At 43.1% G+C, this 23,375-nt stretch overlaps 1 protein-coding gene across 1 annotated transcript in view; it reads left to right on the top strand.

Moving 5' to 3' along the window:
• LOC124804758 (myogenesis-regulating glycosidase) overlaps positions 1 to 23,375 on the top strand; it is a 237,950-nt gene that overhangs the window by 176,904 nt on the left and 37,671 nt on the right. The window contains exons 7-8 of the mRNA XM_047265066.1: positions 398 to 825; positions 12,888 to 13,138. Coding sequence (XP_047121022.1) covers positions 398 to 825; positions 12,888 to 13,138 — 679 coding nt within the window. The remainder of the gene's footprint in view (positions 1 to 397; positions 826 to 12,887; positions 13,139 to 23,375) is intronic.

Genomic DNA, 23,375 nt, shown 5'->3' on the forward strand with positions numbered 1-23,375 from the left:
ACAGAGTGCGGCATTAGGAGAACAATGTGTGGAAACCTATCTGCTAGGAAGCTCAGACTCTGGTGACAATACTAGTCTGATAATCACGAAGGTCCTATCTTACCCACTAAACACATTACATAATGAATTTTTCACTCTGCAGTGGAGTGTGCGATGATATGAAACTTCCTCTTAGCTTACAACCGTGTGTGGAACCGAGACTCGGACTCGAGACGTTTGCCTTTTGTGGGCAAGTGCTTCACCGACCGAGCTGCCCAGGCATGACTCACGATCCATCCTCGCAGCTGTACTTCTAAGGAGATCGAGTCTCGGTCCAGCACACAGCTTTAATCTGCCAGTAAGCTGCACTCAACACAGTCGATTAGCGGTTGTCGAGCAGAGAGCTGCGTGTCGGCAGGTACTTCCTGAGCTCTGCCGGCGTGAGCATCTCCGTGGACGCGGGCACGCCGCTGTACGTGTCGCTCAACGCCAGCGGCGACGGCGCCCTCTGCCTCGAGGGCCAGCACGACAAGTTCGCTTACCACCGCGCAGGCGCGGGGTCGGAGGCGCCGCCGCCGGCGCAGCTCAACTACACGGTGTGCACGGCTGCCAACATGCGCGACCTGCACTCCTTCCTGGCCGACAAGAACATGTGGGACGGCATGCGCGACCAGGACCGCGAGCTGGTCGACGCGCTCATCTCGGAGCCCGTGTGGCAGATCGCGCCGCCCGCCGCAGACCTGCTCACCGAGGCCGCCGTCTACAACTACACCGAGGAGGTGATCGCGCTGCCCTTCCTGCGCCAGGGACACGTCATGCTCAACTCGCTCTGGCAGGCGCACGCCGGTAAGGCGCGCGCAGTCCCACATTAACCATTTGAGTTCCAACAACTACAAAAAATATGTAATTTTAAAATTTTTCACAAAATTAACCTTTATTGTCATCGTAAGCAATGAATACAAAACTGAAGACTGGAAGTGGGAAACGCTGAATGTGCCAAAAATAAATATTTATGAAAATGGGAATTTTTTCTTTTTAAAATTCAGTCTTGATCACACCACGTATGTTACAAGAACATAGGTCACCGGTTTCGGTCATATCACATGACCATCATCAGACCTTTAATTTAATATAGAAAGTAATAGAAACCTTACTAGATTGACAACAAAATGACAAAATGGTTATAAGGATAAAATACAATAAGACGTGTTATATCCATGGCATCCTTCGCAGATGGTAGATGGAGCACTCTTCTAAGCTGCTGTGATGTCAACTGGTGCCAGCAAAGTTTTTTTTTTTTGTTTTTTTTTTCTTTATTGTAAGTTAGGACCTTATACAAGGTGGGCTGGCAGCGGCAATTGTAGACCGCTCTTCAGCCTCAGGCAGTACAAATAGAGACCTCCACAACATCGTTGACTTTGAAACCATTGTGGTAGTACCACCTTAGCCCATAGGGGGCACACTGAGTATATATCGTCTGTACAGTTATTTTAAAGCTTTTAATTGATATTTTATACAATATTTAAGTAATTCCATAGTTGTAAAGAGATATTTTATACATAACTATTTTTATATTATTATTGTACTTTGTTTTTTAACGTTTTGACGATTATGTGAACCCATTTTATACTGATTGGTTGACGTGAGGTGGAGGGAGAAGAGGTAGCGTATGCTTGTCACTTGCTGGCACCCCCTCCCTGATGATGCCCTCATCCCTTCCATCTACCCCTCCTATCACCTTTGATCCTCCTCTCCCACTTCCGGTGTTTTTCCTCAGGGCACCCTCCCTCCCTTCTCTCCTTCCTCCCCCCTCCTCCCCCTGGGCTTCCCCTACCCCCCATACCTTCTTTCTTCTCCCCATCTCCTCTGCCCCTGGCATCTAAACTCTCCCTTCTCCCCTCTCCCCCACCCTCTTCTCCTCTTTTGCAGGTCCCCGGACTCACACACGCGTCGTAGACATTAGCGCGCCGGAGATCGTCGCCATCAGTTTTGTGTGTGTGCTGTCGTGTTTGTGCTTTAGTGTTGTTCGCCGCCCACGCTCCATCGTTCACGGGTATCGTCATCATCATCAGTGTTCGTGCACAGCGCTGACAGTCTTTTGTTTTCTTCACGTGTGAACAGCTTCGTGTTATTTTTAATTGCTGTGTCTACTGTTATTTTAACTGCCGTTATGTTCTGTTACTTATGTGTCTTCATTGTTTATCTCTATTTGTACTGCCTGAGGCTGAAGAGCGGCGTACAATTGCCACTGCCAGCCCACCTTGTATAAGGTCCTAACTTACAATAAAGAAAAAAAAAAACTTTGCTGGCACCAGTTGACATCACAGCAGCTGAGAAGAGTGCTCCACCTACCATCTTCGAAGGATGCCATGGGTATAACACGTCTTATTGTATTTTATCCTTATAACCATTTTGTCATATTTTATTGTCAATCTAGTAAGGTTTCTATTACTTTCTAAATTAAATTACAGGTCTGATGATGATCATGTGATATGACCGAAACCGGTCACCTATGTTCTTATAACATACGTGGTGTGATCAAGACTGAATTTTTAAAAAGAAAATTTTTTTAAATTTTTGATCACTGTTTCAAAAATGTTTATTAAAAATGGGGAGTACGTTATGAAAGTTATATTACAAATAATTTGTATTCAATGAAATATAAATTCCGATATTTGACATTACTGTTAATACTTCACCCAAAAACGTTTTAAAAAGAAACATTTATATTGAGCAGAGACTACCTGTAAAACTTAACGTATTGAGGCTGAATGTGTCACGCAACGTAGCCAAGGAAACGCCGAATGTCCACTCATTTACACAAAGATTCATAAGCGCTCTAATTTCACATCATGAAACGGAAGCATAGCAAGTAGGTCCCATAGCAAATAGATCCTTTTTCTCTCTTCACTTAATTTTGTTAACAGTGAAAGTTGGGTCACATTTCATAAGGACGGCTGATCATTGAAGTTCTCTCCCTTTTTAAACACAGACAACTCAGTCCAGTCTTTTTCATCAAAACGAGTTTTCATTAGAAGCTTGCCTTCCTTGTCTGAAGTGAAACTATCACTTCAAGCTTAGGTTGTCCTTAGTCTGCTGCTGTTAAGATACGTATTAGCTAAGGAAGCCAGATCCAAGAAACCACCTTCACCCATGTTGATAAACATAAAAGGTTTTCCTTACACTACTTGGGACCACCACATTTTCCAGTTCCTCAGGCACCACTGCGTTTAACATTCTTTTTCCTTTTCTCTAAAACACCAAAGTCTCTATCGGAAGGCATGTAACTACGAGTGGACACTAAAAACTTGATTTCAACACTTTAAAAGATACGTACTGGAACAAGCAACACTGAAGCTACCAACATCGCAACATCGTACGACACAGTTATCACACCACAGAATGAGTTTACACAACATTCAAAGAGCTACAACGGTAGGAACTCTCAGTAGGTACAGGTTACTACAATCACTGCCTTTAGGCGAATGGCACATTCTGCGTTCACCGTGCCGCTGCCGATGGAACACTCATTCTCCTATATTTATCGGCCGTCTTGTGAACTAAATGGAAACCTTTGTGGTATTTGCAGTGTTTTGGCACTTTCAATGTTTCCCATTTCCAGTCTTCAATTGTCCAAAAGTAAATAACCGATTGTTTTATGGAGGTAGTCTCATATTGGAACCACTGGGACCTACATTTATCAGTCTGCCATCATTTACCGTTGGAAAAAAAGCTCAAAAACACTTCTGTGGGAGATTGACAGCTTACATCAACATTTGATCCGACCACTTCAATGAAGTCATGCTCAGCTGCTAATTTGTACAGTGTAAACCATCATATTTGTGAGTTTATCATGGCAAGCTCATCTCCACTGTCGTCATCACCGTCGTCATGAACAGCATTTTCAATGAGTAGTTCAGGATCTGGCAAAGGGGATGAAGTTCCTGCTGTACTTGCCTGTTGGAGAACATATACAGAAGCATCCTCAGGGCAGTTTCTGCCTCACATGTCTGTGAATCCAAATCACTCGTAATTTCCTCCTCTAAAAGAAAAATGTTTAGATCATGGGTGACGTCTGGAAACTTCTATGAACATATAATGCCTAAAACAAATTATAGTTCCAAATAACAACAAAAATGGGCCTAAAAATTAAAAAAATTACATGCAATTACAAAATTAGATATGAAAGTACAAACAGTCCCAGTGGTTTCGCCTCGAAACCACTCCTAAAGCCTGTAGTACAAACTCAAATTTACGTCGCAATAACTTTAGAAATACTTACTTTCACTCTCAATGGTCTCCTCAATAAGATCACAATGCAAAATCCATGTGTCAAGTAAATTATATAAAAAATTTGCGGACATATATCTCCTACACTCAAGTAGAAAAAACTCCGCACCGACTGTTGCTTTGATTGCTGTAAACGACACCTATATTCCAATGCATTCGTGGAATAATTCAGTGTACAGCTTGGGGTTTGTGTCTCGCAATAGCATAATTGTTTCACGCGAAAGGCACTAGTACCGCAAAAAAATTAACAAAATGGTAGTTTCAGGCAGAAACCACTTGGGCTCAAAGGGTTAATCCTTTCTATTTATCCTATTCCAGACCCATTTCAACGTTTCCCAAACTTTGAGTCATAAGCAAAGCTCGGATTTACAAGTTAAAGCATGTTGCATTCATGTTTCCATGTTTTGACCATTTGGAGGAAATGCATATTTCGAAGATTTCATCGATATAACTGCGTGAATTTAGGCATTTATTTTACATGAATATTACTCAAATATCAGATTAATAAGTCATGATTGCAAAATATTAATACGAAGTCTCCACAAAAGAATGGAAAAACTAGTAGAAGCCGACTTCGGGGAAGATAAGGTTGGATTTCGGAGAAATGTAGGAAGACGCGAGGCAATACTGGTACTACGACTTCTCTTAGAACATATGTTAACGAAAGGCAGACCTACGTTTAAAGCATTTGTAGACTTAGGGAAAGTTTTTGGCAATGTTGACGGCAATACACTTCTTGAAATTCTGAAGGTAGCAGGGGTAAAACACAGAGAGCGAGAGGCTGTTTATAGCTTGCACGGAAACTAGATGGCAGTTACAAGGCTCGATGGGTACGAAAGGGTGTGGGACAGGGTTATTCCATCTATACAATGAGCAAGTAGTAACGAGACTAACCAGAGATTAGGTCAAGGAATTAGTGTTCAAGGAGAAGAAATAAAAAGCTTGAGGTTAGCGGGTGACGTTGTAATTCTACCAGGTACAGGAAATGACTTCGAAAAGCAACAGAATGGAATGACCAGTTTCTTGAAAGGAGGATATAAGATGAACATCAACAGAAGCAAAACAAGGATAATGGGGTGTAGTCGAATTAAATCAGGTGGTGCTAAGGGAACTACATTAGGAAACGAGACACTTAAGTAGTAGATGAGTTCTGCTACGTATTTGAGCAGAAAGAAAATAGGTGATGGCCAAAGAGAGAGGATATAAAATTGAGGCTGGCAATGGCAAGATAAACGTTTCTGAAGAGGAGAAATTTGTTAACGTCGAATATAGATTTAAGTGTTAGAAAGTCTTTCCTGAAGGCATTTGTCTGGAGGGTAGCCAAATTTTTGGAAATATGTGGTAAGGTCTTATGGGACCAAACTGCTGAGGTCATCGGTCCCTAAGCATACACACTGTTTAACCTAACTTAAACAAACTTACGCTAAGAACGACACACACACACACATGCCCAAGGGAGGACTCGAACCTCCGACGGGGGGCAGCCGCACGGGCCGTCACAAGACGCCTTAGACCACGCGGCTACCCCGCACGGCTGGAGGGTAGTCATATATGAAAGGGAAACATGGACGATAAACAGTTTGGATAAGAAGAGAATAGAAGCTTTTGAATTGTGGCGCTGCAAAAGAGTGCTGAAGATTAGATGGGTATAACGAATAACTAATGAGGAGATACTGAACATAAATGGGGAGAAAAGAAATTGATAAGACACATTCCGAGAGATCAAGGGATGACAAATTTAGTGTTGCAGGGAAGTGTGTGTGTGTGTGTGTGTGTGTGTGTGTGTGTGTGTGTGTGTGTGTGTGTGTGCGTGCGTGCGGGGTGGGGGAGGGGGGGTAGGGGGGGGGGGCGTCAGAATCGTAGAGGCAGACCAAGTGATGAATATAATAAGCAGATTCAAAAGGACAGATGTTACAGAAGTTACTTGGAAATGAAAAGGTTTGTACTTGGTAGGATAGCATGGATAGCTGCGTCAAACCACAACAACAACATTGCATATTATATCATTTTTCTGGTCTCTGTGCATATACTGCTGTACCTTGCATGATAAAATCTTTTGTTATGGTTTTTAGGATTACGTAACTCATTCGGTAACAACGAAACCCTTAGAGGATCACTTCACACTGACCGTCTGTCGGTTTGTCTGTCTCTACGTCTGACTGTTAAGACCCCTTTTTATCAGGAAAGGGTAGAGGTATCAAATTGAAATTTTTCTCAGATACTAGGGTCTGCAGTCCCTTGGCGATGTACAAAATTTAAGCTTCTAAGTCACTGCAGCCATACTGTAATTTATGTTATATATTTCGATACTTGCAAACTGAGTCATCAAAACCTGTAGATGAACTGTCTGTATATGTAATTAAGATTTTGTGAAATCTACAGAGCGTGTGTGCTACTCTCACTTGTCTGGTAGCCAAAAGTTCATAGTATGAGTAATTTTTCAAATGTTGTTTAAGTCTGCAAACTTCATAGTGAGTTAGTTTGGTTCGGTAGATGTCGGTAGAAGTTAATATACTTCATGCCAATAAATTTCAGTAAAAAAAGGATCCTACTGTTGTTAAGCGGCGCTGCCCTGTGTATCATGAGGGCCGGGAAAGAAATTAAAATGTTTTTTCAATGCGTTAAATCGTACATAAAAAAATATGACAACTGCAAGGGTGCGGATAAATTGGTAAATATTTCAGAGATTTTGAGAAACGCCTCTGCCCTTATCGGTTAGTATAATTGAGTAATCGTTCGTAACTGATGTTCAGCTAAGCTTAAGCAGCATTATTGTTGTTAGTTAAGCCGTTGAGACGATTCTGGGTTGGTTGGGCCACTCTTGAGGTGTCGCGCGGCGCGAAAGACACCCTTTTGACGAGTTTCGGTCACAGCAAGTAGTCGCTCAGCCTGCAGCGCCGTGCGCCGAGCCATGGAGCTTCTCCTTGCGACGTTCCACGGTCAGGATCCCACCGATATGGTGACGAGCCCTGGAGGGGCGCTGCAGGCGATGTCGTGCTGTTAGCTAAGGCAAGTCGCTTTGGTCGTCTGCTGCCATACTCCATTAACGCCAAATTTCGCAGCACTGCCCTAACGGACACGTTCTTCGTACGTCCCACATTGATTTCTGCGGTTATTTCACGCAGTGTTGCTTTTATATTACACTAACGACTGTACGCAAACGTTGCTGCTCTCGGTCGCTAAGTGAAGGCCGTCGGCCGCTGCGTTTTCCGTGGTGGGAGGTAATGCCTGAAATTTGGTAGTCTCAAAACATTCTTGGCACTGTGAATGTCGAAATATTGAATTCCCTAACGATTCCCGAAAATGAATGTCCCCTGCATCTATCGCCAATTACCACGCCAAACAAGGGTACGTACATTTCTCAGGATGCGGGGGCGTTGTGGAGTCTTGCATTATCCTGCTAGATTATACCATTTGGTACCTTGGTTATGAAGAGGATACCAGCAGGGTTTATATCATTCTTTCAAAACGCTGACGAGCATTTACCTTCGGCCGGCCTTAGTGGCCGAGCGGTTCTAGGCGCCTCAGTCCGGAACCACGCGGCTACTACGGTCGAAGGTTCGAATCCTGCCTCGGCCATGGATGTGTGTGATGTCCTTAGGTTTGTTAGGTTTAAGTAGTTCCAAGTCTAGGGGACTGATGACCTCAGATGTTAAGTCCCACAGTGCTTAGAGGCATTTGAACCATTTGAATTTAGCTTCCCTTCAGCAATTGCTAAACCAGTCCTGTTGGTACATGCTATAGCTCTCCACATTGTGATTCCTGAGGTTGGAGATGTATGAGTCTCAAGAACGGCTGCTGCCAGTGACCTTTCAATCTGTGGTATGGTATTAGCAATAAAAAACGGATAGCGGTTCGAAGTCTTACCTCAAGTTTCTAGAAATCTTTTGCCCACAGTCCATGCTGCCACTCTGTCTGTAGCCTCTGCCCAGATTGCAGCTGTTGTCATCGGTCTGTTTCTCAGAGCCAGTCGAGTAATACCTCAACTTTCTCGTGGTGTAGTCCTTCTGGAAGGACCTCAGGCTACTCTTCTTGCCAGACTGTTTGCGGCGGCGCGGTTCTTACCGTCCCTTTACGACGAACTCGCACCTACCTGTGAACATTGTCTCAGCATATCATCAGTAGGGAAGCCGAGCGAAACCTACTGTACTTCGACGTGAACCAGGCTGCAATTAAAGTCACTAATCTACGTTTCGGGAGGAAGTTTTCGCACGAAATGAAAGGTTGGAAATTTTGTCCTCAATTAATATATTCTGAAACTTAGGTGAACAAGTATCACTGCCAAGCCCGTGCTAGTCTTAACGCAGTCACTCACTACCCCTTTCACTCACGTTAGCAAGTTTATGGTGTTGCATTTCCCGAAAACGTAATATCTACAAAAGTACGGATTGTTTCTGATTGAGAATGCTCGCCAAAAAAAAAAAAAAAAAAAAAGTCTGTCGGTACCTAATGTAGTCACAGATTTTAGCCACCGACCTGCTCAATACGCCACGCGGAATTTACGTCTTTCTTCGTCACAAAATACACTTAAAAATTCCGAAATTTCTACACACCCATCGGAATAATTACGCCGTCACTTTACGACACTTTTGATGTATGAAACACTGTTAGATCCGGAAACTTATCATTTCCATCGGAACTACTACTACACGCTACTACACACGTCCGAACTGTTTCATGGCTAGGCTCCGACTCCTCTCAAGAATACTGTAAGTCTTCTCTACCAGCAGAGAAAGGCGCGCGAAGAATATTGCTTTACCATTGGTCAGTTTACTCAACAGCCAATAGCAAAACAACATTCTCCCGCGTCAGTCCGCGCTTTTCATCAATAACCAATCGCAAAATAGTAAACGTAACGACTGCACATTTTACCGATGTGCTGAAGTTTTGTTTATGCATAAAGTTATTTACTATTGTTGTTTATACCTGAATTAACTTTCCCTTTGCCGTAAACTTACTTTACAAATCTATTCTACAGAAATCCCCTTTGTCCACATCCATACTTCTTCGAAATGTTCCCACACTAAATCCCACTACATAACTCGTTGAACAATTATCTTCATTTTAACATTAAACTGCGTTCACGCATCATTCATGCTGCTAAAACATATTTATAACATTTTACACACACAAAAAGACATAACAACACTTTATGAAAATACTAGAACAGTTTATGAAAAACATTCTATTACTTTAGTGCACTCTAGTGGGCACAATCGAAACTAAATCACAGTCCCCTATCCAATACTGTCCTCTATCGGCTGATACATAAACTACGTGCGCGTCCAATCTCGCGTCACCATCTGTCGCTATCCAGCTCTGAGACTCATCTCCCACTTAGCCGCCTCCAAGGCAGGATCGGTATATGGCCGAACGCCTCATGTTGTCCATAGCGCATCTCGTCACCATTCTTCCTACTGTCTGCGCGATTTGTCGGCACGATGGTCCCACGTCGCTCATGCCAATGATTCGACCTTTCTCAAAACCCCAAAGATGGAGACAGGTTGTGCGCGCATGTCCTCTGTATATGATGTGTTGCGACCTCCTCTAAAAGGTAAGGACACAGCCAATAGCCAGGTTGTGCCCACACTATTCTTTTCCTAAAACCGTAATGTTTTCCTGTAGTGGAAACCCTTAAAAGTAAGCTCGCACAGGGATGTAATACTGTTCAGTGTGAAACGGAACTTGTTGTGCCGTTCCAATGTTTTATTAAGTTGCTAGCACGCAGAAATTGTTAGCAAGAGTTTCTTCTCTTGCAGGTAATACCTCAGCTGGTGTCCAAAAGGAGAGAATGGACTAAACAGTGTTATTTATTGAATTTTTTTTCTGTTGTGTACCACGTTTCCCATTTTCCTTTCCTTTGTGCGGCCTGGACGGTATAAATGAGTGAGTGTGTGAACTAGCAGAAAGCTTTAGGCACAGATTGTAGCACTGCATGAATGGTCGTTCTGGGGTAGGGTGGTACCAACCCCCAAACGTGAACAAGTTTAGCAGAGACCAAGTTTGCAGGTCAGGGCAAAGATGACACGTAGGCGCGCGAATTGGCTCTGTCAGGTTGGCGCGCCACCCCCACCATGTTTTGTAAGCGGAACGGTTAGGCGAATTCGGTTGGAAGAGCACTTGTTCCTGGGTCGTGGTGCTGGACAGGCATGGAGACGCAGCTCTCGTTTTGGTAATGTTTACATAGGTATGAGATTGTCTGAAATCTGCTCTCTAATGAAGTCCAGATGTTGAAATCAGATGCGAAATTACCACTGAACCCCATAAGGGAATTGATTTTCTTAATTTACTCCAATTACAGTAGACCTTGCGTTAGTGCCTTGTTCAGGCAACGCACCATGTGCCTTAAGCTCACGGCCACGTTATTGCTCTGTGCTTAACGGAAATTCACTCATTCAATGTATTTTAATCTGCTCTTCCATTTACAGTAATATTTTGGGGATTTTTATTTATTTTCCATATGTTTTCTTTGTGATCTTGCTTTCGCGCCACGTGGTCGGTTGGAGCGCCGCCGCATTGATAAATTGTAGTCTCGGTCTGAAAATATATTGTACACGATGAATAATCATACAATAGTGAGCGAGTGTAAAATAGGGAAGGAATAATCGTGTGTGTCCATATTTTTCTGGGTTTCTGTTGGCTACTGAAACTTGGCCATATGGGTTGAACAGCATTGAAGTGATGTTTCTTGTGCACCCCCATAACGATTTGATTTGTTGGCGATTTTGTGCGTTACGTAACATACTCGTGCCACTAGGAAAAGTATCGGATTTTAATGCCCACCGATTTGATAAAGATTTGCGAAATACTCTTCCACCCTGACCTAGTTTTGCTTGTATTGTCTTCGCGGAACTTGTTCTGAGTAATCTATGGCAACTGAATGTAATAACCGAGGGTTTAGGTATAATTGTGCGGTTGTATAGAATTACATTGAAGCCAGGTCTGCGCTCCTCCGTCCCATTCCATAATTACGTGGCGAAACTGAACCACGTTAACTAGAGACCGGTTTTGATGATGTACATTGCAAGAGAAACACGACTTGTTGTTGAAATACCATCGGTACTGAATAAATATCAATTAATCTCTACCCTCGGCTGATTATTTACTCCTTCCATCATAAAGAATGAGTGGCAGTCAGTACCACAGTCGAATTCTGGGTCATGAAAGCAAATAAAAGCTATATACTGCCTATTAAGCCCTGTATAGGTGCCTTCTGTAGTGGTTTAACAAAAATGCGTTATCCGTTGCCTTCAAATTTCTACCGGTTCGTTAAAACCTTCCGCTAGAAATTATTAATACCCAGCAATAACTCGTAGAGGCCAGTAATTTCGTGGACCACACGAATTTAAGAAACCATTTACTACAGATGGTAGCTTGCAGTAGCGGTAGGACATGTCAAAGCGACGGTAGAATTTTACCACCACCACCACCAGTACTGGTAGGTTACGTTGCAAGTGTATCCCAGAGGTACGGAAATACTGGAGTATCAGTGGGGTACTGTTCGGTCGAGGTCATTTCTGTCAGTGTAACGTGAGACGTGTCAGTGTGGCCGGCCGGAGTGGCCGAGCGGTTCTAGGCGCTTCAGTCCGGAACCGCGCTGCTGCTACGGTCGCAGGTTCGAATCCTGCCTCGGGCATGGATGCGTGTGATGTCCTTAGATTAGTTAGGTTTAAGTAGTTGTAAGTTCTAGGGGACTGATGACCACAGCTGTTAAGTCCCATAGTGCTCAGAGCCATTTGAGCCACTAATGGCTGCTATATCTAAGATTGAACCTTTGCGTTTCCCATCTCAGATTTTCTGCTTTCCCTTCCACGTTCAGACTTCTGACATTCCGCGACCCGACTCGTAGAACGTTATACTTTCGTTGGTTATTCAATCTTCTCCTCATGGTCATCGGCCCCTTGGCAGACTCCTCCCGGAGATCCGAATGACGGACTAGTCACCAATCTTTTTCTAGTGGAGAGATCACCATGACGCTTTTCAATTAGAAGCAACATCATCCGTGAATACACATTGTGTCTTTAATGCAGTAGTTTCCACTGCTTTATGCAACCTCATGGCGTTGATCATTACTGATTCTCCCGCCCTTTAGGGGCAGTTCCCCAACCCAAGGGCAAAAGAGTGCCCTGAACTTCTATGCGTTCCCCCACCCTCTTTGACAAGGTCGTTGGCTGATTGAAGGTGACTTCTTACACCGGAAGTCTTCGGCCACCATTGCTGATGATTTTTATTAAAATTTGAGTGGAGCCGGAGTTGATTACTAATCAAAGACGCTACCCCTACACCATCGGTGCTATCTCGCACAGTATTAAGCGTTTTTCGTACCATATGATTAGCATTACCACTCAGATCCCACACTCTCCAACCTTCAACCATAGTTTCCTTCGCAAGAGGGCCGGCCGCTGTGACCGAGCGGTTCTAGGCGCTTCTGTCTGGAACCACTCGACCGCTACGGTCGCAGGTTCGAATCCTGCCTCGGGCACGGATGCGTGTGATGTGCTTAGGTTAGTTAGGTTTAAGTAGTTCTAAGTTCTAGGGGACTGATGACCTAAGAAGTTAAGTCCCATAGTGCTCAGAGCCTTTTGTCAGTGTGCTGAGACGTCGCGTACGGTGGTCAGGTGACCTGGAGCTGGACGCGGAGCGGTTCGCGACGTGGGAGGAGACGTTCGACATCCTGCAGCGGCGCGGCTTCGGCCTGGTGCTGGGCGTGCAGCCGTTCGTCAGCACGGAGTCGGCGCACTTCGCCGAGGCGGTGCGGGCGCGCCTGCTGGTGGCGCAGAGGGACACGCCCTACTACGTGCCCGCGCTCGTCGCCCGCGGCCCGGGGCTGCTCAGCGCCGGCGTGCTCGACGTCACCAACAACCACACCGTGAGTGCGCACCTTGACCGCCACTACTTCATCTACATCTACATTTGTACTCCGCAAGCCACCCAACGGTGTGTGGCGGAGGGCACTTTACGTGCCACTGTCACTACCTCCCTTTCCGGTTCCAGTCGCGTATGGTTCGCGGGAAGAACGACTGCCGGAAAGCCTCCGAGCGCGCTCGAATCTCTCTAATTTTACATTCGTGATCTCCTCGGGAGGTATAAGTAGGCGGAAGCAATATATTCGATACCTCATCCAGAAACGCACCCTCTCGAAACCTGGGCAGCAACACACACCGCGATGCAGAGCGCCTCTCTTGCAGACTCTACCACTGGAGTTTGCTAAACATCTCCGTAACGCTATCACGCTTACCAAATAACCCTATGACGAAACGCGCCGCTCTTCCTTGGATCTTCTCTATCTCCTCCGTCAACCCGACCTGGTACGGATCCCACACTGATGAGCAATACTCAAGTATAGGTCGAACGAGTGTTTTGTAAGCCACCTCCTTTGTTGATGGACTACATTTTATAAGGACTCTCCCAATGAATCTCAACCTGGTACCCACCTTACCAACATTTAATTTTTTATGATCATTCCACTTCAAATCGTTCCGCACGCATACTCCCAGATATTTTACAGAAGTAACTGCTACCAGTGTTTGTTCCGCTATCGTATAATCATACAATAAAGGATCCTTCTTTCTATGTATTCGCAATACATTACATTTGTCTATGTTAAGGGACAGTTGCCACTCCCTGCACCAAGTGCCTATCCGCTGCAGATCTTCCTGCATTTCGCTACAATTTTCTAATGCTGCAACTTCTCTGTATACTACAGCATCATCCGCGAAAAGCCACACGGAGCTTCCGACACTATCTACTAGGTCATTTATATATATATATTGTGAAATACAATGGTCCCGTAACACTCCCCTGTGTTACGCCAGATGTTACTTTAACGTCGGCAGACGTCTCTCCATTGAGAACAACATGCTGTGTTCTGTTTGCTAAAAACTCTTCAATCCAGCCACACAGCTGGTCTGATATTCCGTAGGCTCTTACTTTGTTTATCAAACGACAGTGCGGAACTGTATCGAACGCCTTCCGGAAGTCAAGGAAAATAGCATCTACCTGGGAGCCTGTATCTAATATTTTCTGGGTCTCATGAACAAATAAAGCGAGTTGGGTCTCACACGATCGCTGTTTCCGGAATCCATGATGATTCCTACAGAGTAGATTCTGGGTTTCCAGAAACGATATGATACGTGAGCAAAAAACATGTTCTAAAATTCTACAACAGATCGACGTCAGAGTTATAGGTCCATAGTTTTGCGCATCTGCTCGACGACCCTTCTTGAAGACTGGGACTACCTGTGCTCTTTTCCAATCATTTGGAGCCTTCCGTTCGTCTAGAGACTTGCGGTAAACGGCTGTTTGATGGAGGTATTCGACACCGGAATTGAGGAATGCACTGATTCACTCAAAGCAGTCAGTTAGTTTCATGTTCCGTGCGTCATTTGTATAGTGAGTTACTCATAATTATGTGGAACGCCTCATTTTACATTCATATTACATTTTGATATGTAAATACAAACCTACGTTTCTAGCATTTGTAGACTTAGAGAAAGCTTTTGACAACGTTGACTGGAATACTCTCTTTAAAATTCTGAAGGTGGCAGGGGTAAAATACAGGGAGCGGAAAGGTATTTACAATTTGTACAGAAACCAGATGGCAGTTCTGAGAGTCGAGGTACATCAAAGGGAAGCAGTGGTTGGGAAGGGAGTGAGACAGGGTTGTAGCCTCTGCCCGATGTTATTCAGTCTCTATACTGAGCAAGCAGTAAAGGAAACAAAAGAAAAATTCCAAGTAGGTATTAAAATCCATGGAGAAGAAATAAAACTTTGAGGTTCGCCGATGACATTGTAATTCTGTCAGACACATCAAAGGACTTGGAAGAGCAGTTGAACTGAATGAACAGTGTCTTGAAAGGAGGGTATAAGATGAACACCAACAAAAGCAAAACGAGGATAATGGAATGTAGTCGAATTAAGTCGGGTGATGCTGAGGGAATTAGATTAGGAAATGAGACACTTAAAGTAGTAAAGAAGTTTTGCTATTTGGGGAGCAAAATAACTGATGATAGTCGAAGTAGGCAGGATATAAAACGTAGACTGGCAATGGCAAGGAAAGCGTTTCTGAAGAAGAGAAATTTGTTAACATCGAGTATAGATTTAAGTGTCAGGAAGTCGTTTCTGAAAGTATTTGTATGGAGTGTAGCCATTTATGGAAGTGAAACATGGACGATAAATGGTTTAGACAAGAAGAGAATAGAAGCTTTCGAAATGTGGTGCTACAGAAGAATGCTGAAGATTAGATGGGTAGATCACATAACTAATGAGGATGTATTGAATAGAATTGGGGAGAAGAGGAGCTTGTGGCACAACTTTACTAGAAGAAGGGATCGGTTGGTAGGACATGTTCTGAGACATCGAGGGATCACCAATTTAGTACTGGAGGGCAGCGTGGAGGGTAAAAATCGAAAGGGAGACCAAGAGATGAATACACTAAGCAGATTCAGAAGGATGTAGGTTGCAGTAGGTACTGGGAGATGAAGAAGCTTGCACAGGATAGAGTAGCATGGAGAGCTGCATCAAACCAGTCTCAGTACAGAAGACCACAACAACAACAACATGTAAATACAGAGTGAACTACATTGTAGATCCAAAGAAACTGGTATAGGCATGCGTATTCAAGTACAGAGATATGTAAATAGGCAGAATACTGCGCTGCAGTTGGCAACGCTTGTATAAGACAACAAGTGCCTGGCGTTGTTGTTAGATCGGTTACTGCTGCTACAATGGCAGGTTATCGAGATTTAACTGAGTTTGAACTTAGTGTTATAGTCAGGTGCAGGAGCGATGGGACATAGCATCTCCGAGGTAGCGATGAAGCAGGGATTTCCCCATGAAACCATTTCACGAGTGTACCGTGAATATCAGGCATCCGGTAAAACATCAAACCTCCGACATCGCTGCGGCCGGAGAAAGATCCTGCAAGAACGGGACCAACGACGACTGAAGAGAATCATTCAACGTGACAGAAGTGCAACCCTTCCGCAAACTGCTGCAGATTTCAATGCTTGGCCTTCAACAAGTGTCGGTGTGCGAACCATTCAACGAAACATCATCGATATGGGCTTTCGGAACGGAAGACCCACTCGTGTACCCTTGATGATTGCACGACACAAAGCTTTACGCCTCGCCTGGGCCTGCCAACACCGACATTGGACTGTTGATGACTGGAAACATGTTGTCTGGTCAGACGAGTGTCGTTTCAAATTGTAACGAGGGGATGGATGTGTACGGGAATGGAGACAACCTCATGAACCCACGGACCCTGCATGTTAGCAAGGGACTGCTCGAGCTGGTGGAGGCTGTTAAAGGTGTGGAGCGTGTGCGATTGGAGTATTATGGGACCCCCTGGTACGTCTAGATATGACTCTGACAGGTGACACGCACGTAAGCATCTTGTCTGATAACCTGCATCCATTCATGTGCATTGTGCGTTCCGAGAAAATTGGGGAATTCCAGCATAACAATGCGACACCCCACACGTCCAGAATTGCTACAGAGTTGCTCCAGGAACACACTTCTAAGTTTAAACGCTTCAGCTGGCCACCAAACTCCCCATACATGAACGTTGTAGAGGATATTTGGGGTGCCTTGAAACGCGCTGTTCACAAGAGATCTCCACCCCCTCGTACGCTTACCGATTTATGGACAGCTCTGCACGATTGATATTGTCAATTCCCTCCAGCACTACTTCAGATATTAGTGGAGTACATGGCATGTTGTGTTGCGGCACTTCCGCGTGCTCGCGGGGGGCCTACACGATATTAAGGGGGGGGGGGGGTACCATTTACTTTGGCTCTTCAGCGTATATGAAATAAAGTCGCCATAACTTCTGAACGGTTTGCGTTAGGACATTCAAACTGAGTGGTTGGCCGCGGGGCGTGATGGAAATTAGTATGTGAATATGGTTTAGTTTAAGCGAATAAGCCCAATTTTTTGGGATGGGTTCGTCAATAAGCAAAATTGGCGCATTTAGGGGACTGAGAATCCGCATTTCGCGAGCAAGAAGACTCTTCACCCGCTACGGGTGACTATATGGTGTGCACTGCCCAGTCACGGAATAATCGGTGTATTATTCCTTGATGGCACAGTGAGCACCGAATGGTACGTGAAAGTTTTGGAAGATGATTTCATCCCATTATCCAAAGTGATCCTGATTTCGACAAAATGCAAGACGGAGCTCGGCCCCACCGAAGCAGGAGAGTATTTGATGTCTTGGAGGAGCACTTTGGGTATCGCATTCTGGCTCTGGAATACCGAGAGGCCACTGGCATGGGCCTCGATTGGCCGCCATATTCTTCGGATCTGAACACATGCGACTCCTTTTTTTGGCGTTTATTAAAGACAGGATGTACAGCAGTAAACCCAAAATCATCGCTTAGCTTAAAACAATCATTGAGGATGTCATCGACAGCATCGATGTTCCGACACTTCAGCCTGCCATGTGGAATTTCGCTTTTCGTCTGCGCCACATCAGCTCCAATGATAGCAGGCATATCATACATGTCCTAATCTAAATCCGAATATTTGTAGCGACGTTTACATGTTGAATAAAGTCTGTGCACGTCGTAGTTTGTAACTAATTCACGTTTCTTTTCATATAGTTCAATAATTGTCAATCTGCATGAGTACGTGCTGACCAGTTACATTTTTAAAAAAATGCTGTACAGTGTTAATAATTTCTACCATGCATATTTTACACCTTACAAAAATAGAAATGCTTCTATGGAAAAGAAGAAACTGTGAAGGAGAAATTTTGTCTATAAATGACATGAATCATTGTACAAGTCTGCGATCATTATCCCTGGTCAGTATAATTGACTGTGTTAATTGCTATTTACATCTATTTTTTGTAAAAAATACACACGTTAGTGCGTTTCGGTTATGACTACCGTCTGAATCTGTCAGATAAATAGAACAAATGAGAAGTAATATTTCCGCAAGAAATACTGTTATACATTGTATAGAACAAATGAAGACATGCCACATTTAAAAGCTCGATTTACTCTATTTTGCCGATACACGTGTACACTTGTACCCTGACTAGAGCTCTTTAGTGAGACAGTCTATGTTCAGTGTCAATCTGTGGACTTCAGCTGGCGTTAAATGCATCTCGACCTGTCAGCTAAAACAAAATTAACATCTACAAATCAAGCATACAGTCATTTCATAAAATAAACTATAAAAATTATGAACTGCAACTTTCACGCTAAAATTAAAAATAACGTCCACAAATTGAACAAACTCATTTCATAGAAAACAGCGTAAGTTTCCTGGAGCCACCCTGTAGCAATACTGGACGTGTGGGGTGTCGCATTGTCCTGATGGAATTCCCCAATTTCCTTGGAACGCACAAATCACATGAATGGATGCAGGTGATAAGACAAGATGCTTACGTGCGTGTCACCTATCAGAGTCATATCTAGACGTATCAGGGGGTCCCATATTACTCCAACCGCACATGCTCCACACCATTACAGAGCCTCCACCAGCTTGAACAGACCCTTGCTGATATGCAGGGTACATGGATTCATGAGGGTGTGTCCCTAACCGTACACGTCCATCCGCTCTCTACAATTTGAAACGAAACTCGTCCGACCAGGCAACATGTTTCTAGTCATCAACAGTCCAGTGTCGGTGTTGACGGGCCCAAGCGAGGCGTAAAGCTTTGTGTCGTGCAATCATCAAGGGTACACGAGTGGGCCTTCAATGATGTCTCTTTGAATGGTTCGCACGCTGACACTTGTTGATGGCCCAGTATTGAAATCTGCAGCAATTTCCGGAAGGGTTGCACTTCTATCACGTTGAACGATTCCTTTCAGTCGTCGTCGTTCCCGTTCTTGAAGAATCTTTTTCCGGCAGCATCCATGTCGGAGATTTGATATTTTACTGGATTCCTAACATTCACGGTACACTCGTGAAATGGTCGTACGGGAAAATTCCCACTTCATCGGTACCTTGGAGATGTGTCCCATCGCTCGTGCGCCGACTGTAACACAACGTTCAGACTCACTTAAATCTTTACTGTCTCCCATTGTAGCAGCAGTAACCCAAGTAACAACAGTATACACGGGTATAATTTAGAATCTTACACTTGTAGATCTAGTACGGATAAAGGAGGAGTTGCCATTTTCATAAAACAAGCGTATAAATACAGAACTGTTGAAATAAGCAAATTTTGTGTTGATCAGCACTTTGAGGTTTGTGCCTGTGAACTTCAGCTAGCTAATTATGTTGATATTAGCAAAAGTGTACAGGTCTCCACTAGGAAATTGGGAGCTATTCATAAAAAAGTTTGACTCCCTATTATACTGTCTTATCAGACAAAAAGAAGAAGTTATTAATCTGTGGTGATTTCAGTGTTAACTTTCTAAGCAATTCTGATAGGAAAAGTGGACTAGAAGTGTTAACAATGTATAACTTAGAATCAGTGATGAATTTCCCTACACGTATAGCTCAGGACAGTAGTACTGTAATAGATAATGTATTTGTACAGCAAGAGTATGTAGAACAAACACATGTTTTCCTCATGGTAAATGGATTATCCGACCATGATGCACAACTCATTAACTTACAAAACCTAATAGGGTGTACACTTCAGAAACCTTTAAGTAAAAGTGTGAGCGTGCTCAACCCGGTATCTATAGATCACTTCAGAGAAAGTTTAGGAAATGTAAACTGGGAAGATGTATGTAATGAGCCAAATGCTAATGATAAATCCAGCATATTTATTGATAAATTTATATCCCTGTTTGAACATTGTTTTTCAAAGAAAATTACTAAATGTAACACCACAAACTTTTCAAAGAAACATTGGATTACTACAGGTATTACAGTATCTTCAGAATGAAAAAGAAAACTGTATGAGACAGCAAGAACTAGTAAAGATCCAGAAGTAGTTTTACACTATAAAAATTATTGTAACACACTGAGAAAAGTCGTAAGTAAATCAAGGAATATGTATGTCAGAGAAGAAATTAACAACTCCAGCAATAAAATCAAATCAATATGGAATGTTGTTAGAAGGGAGACGGGAAAAGTAACCACTGGGGTAGGTAGTATTACTGTCAAAGAGAATGAGACCATCTTAACCAACAGTACACAGGTATCCAATGTATTTAACAATCACTTCTTAAATGTAGGAGAAAAAATTGGTGACAATCGTTCAAAAGAAAAAGCCAGGCAGTACATGGAAGAGACAGTTTTGAAGAATTTTAGTCAGATTAAGTTTCATCTAACAACTCTTGCGAAATAAGGAAAATTATTAGATCTTTGAAAAATAAATGTTCTGTTGGAGTAGATGACATCTCTAACAAGTTATTAAAACGAAGTGGAGCAATTACAGCTGATGTTTTGAGTCACATATGTAATGCATCACTGACTCAGGGTATTTTTCCAGACAGGTTAAAATATGCCATTGTCAGGCCTCTCTACAAAAAGGGAGAAACCACACATGTCAATAATTACCGGCCAGTATCCTTGCTTACAGCATTTTCAAAAATCTTTGAGAAAGTAATGTACTCAAGAGTGGTTAGCCATCTCAACAGTAATGGGATGCTTAGTAAATCACAGTTTGGATTTCAGAAATGCTGTTCCACTGAGACAGCAATATACAATTTCACTGTCCACATAATGGAGTCTATAAACAGTATCAATGTCACCAGTAGGAATATTCTGTGACTTATCCAAAGCATTTGATTGTGTGAACCATGACATTATGTTAGAGAAATTGCAATTCTAAGGTATAAGTGGAACAGCATATGAGGTTTAAGTCATATCTATGGAACTGGAGGCAAAATGTTTCTTTATATGCTTCCAATGATTCAAAGGAGTTTGCCACTTCATCTAACTGGGGTGAAACTACATTAGGTGTTCCACATGGTTCGATCATTGGTCCCCTCCTGTTCTAGATATATGTGAAACAAGATGCTGAACTGACACCGTTTGCTGATGATACAAGCATAATTATTAATCCAGTAAAAGGAAGTCCGGTAGAAAATGATACAAATAAGGTCTTTGGAATAGTTATTAATTGGTTTTCTGCGAATGGGCTTGCTCTGAACTTTGAAAAAACACAGCACATCCAATTTTCTGCTGCAAAAAGTATAATTCCTTCATTAAACATAACACATCAAAAGAAGTCAGTTGCCAGGGTAGAGCATACTAAGTTTTTGGGTGTACATGTAGATGAGAATCTTAATTGGAAAATTCATATTTTGGATCTCCTAAAGCGACTAGGTTCACCAACTTTTGCAATCAGAATAATTGTCAATTTTGAGGATGTAGAAATTAGTAAGCTAAAATACTTTGCATACTTCCACTCTCTGATGTCATACGGAATAATATTCTGGGGCAACTCAACACTTAGGCAAAAGGTATTCACTGCTCAAATAAAAGTAGTTACTGGATTAATCAACAGCGACATTCATGATTACAATACCAGAAAAAAGAAAGACCTACACTATCCTTTATTTAACCTATCTTTGGCATAGAAAGGGGTAAAATATGCTGCTATAAAACTTTTTGATAAATTACCAGATGAAATAAAATGTCTCACAGACAGCAGTAATAGTTTCAAAAACAAATTGAAATCATACCTCCTTGACAACTCCTTGTATACCATAGATGAATTCTTGAATGTGAGTAAATAAATCTGGAGATATAATGTATGCATTTTGTGCCATTTAAGGGAATGGGATAGATAATAGAAATATTTAGGTATAATACTATAATTTTAAAAAAAAAACCTTGTTTCCTGTGCGCATTTCTTGTGCATTTGACACGTTCCACATCATAACGGTTTTCCGTGCTATTGATCAATGGAACACGTAACTTACTAACTAACAGCGCCAGACACTTGTTGTCTTATATAGGCGTTGCCGACCGCAGCGCCGTATTCTGCCTGTTTACATATGTCTGTATCTGAATATGCATGTCTATACCAGTTTCTTCGGCGCTTCGGTGTATTTTAGTAATAATGCCTTTGTCTATATCTATTCTACTATATAAAGACAAGTCGCTGTCTAACGTTGTTAGCAAAAGTCTCGGCAAGTTCTTGACCAATTTGCTTCAGATTTTTACACCCTGCCCTAATGAGCATACTGAAGATCAGAGACTATATATTTTATTATATGTAATACATAAGGACCTAAGCAATATACAAATGCGAAATGTTACTACCAGAAACCTCGAAAACTTCTTGATCTGTTTACTTCACAATTTTACATATTACTCCAACGAGCTTCCAGATGGATTTAGGCTGTACATTTTTTTAATATACACTGTAAGGCAAAAAAAGACGCACCACGAAGGAGTTACGCAGATTGGTCACAAAGCGGTAATTACACAGGTATTGTAAACTTTGACGGCAGATGGATGAACGTGTGACGCTGCAGTACAATTCCACTGTACAGTTGGCAAGCTTAACAAACAAGGGCATGTCGATACCAGGGCATAAAATGCTCGCGAATTTCATTCTGTGTACTCAGATGGGCAGTAATTATATCTCGCAGACAGGCGCGTGAGCAGTTTGCGCAGGTCTCAGTATCTGAGTGAAGACACGTAGTTGGGCTATAAGAAGCCAGTTGGGATAGTCGACGATTTGAGTAAGTGCGCTGCCACTGTTCGACGGTGTTGCCAGGAATGGGAGAACCGCAACAGAACACAGCGTCCAGAAGGCGGCGGTCGACCTAGAGAGACGACAGAACGTGAGGGCCGAACAGTCGTCAGAGACACACTCAAAGCTGCGCAATCATCATCATCATCATCATCATCGATCCGACGTGCAATCTGGTGCTTCGGTGACCACAAGGACCATTAATAGGCGGCTCACAGAAAGGGGGCTGAGCTCAGGGCATTCTTAGCACCGACTGTCATTGACCTCCGCCCACCAACAACCCCTTTGCAGTGATGTATTCGGCCTGGAATCTGACTGACGAGTAGAATTGTCTTCAGTGATGAGTCTCGCTTCCAAGTAAGTCCCAGTCACCAGCGTAGTCGTGTCTGGCGACGCCACAGACAGCGGTCGGATAACAACATGAGTATCGCCCACCATACGGCCCAACAACCAGGCGAGAGGGTCTGGGGTGCCATTTCATTTCATAGTA

Source organism: Schistocerca piceifrons, chromosome 7, assembly GCF_021461385.2.
Source record: "Schistocerca piceifrons isolate TAMUIC-IGC-003096 chromosome 7, iqSchPice1.1, whole genome shotgun sequence".
NCBI classification, from domain to species: domain Eukaryota; kingdom Metazoa; phylum Arthropoda; class Insecta; order Orthoptera; family Acrididae; genus Schistocerca; species Schistocerca piceifrons.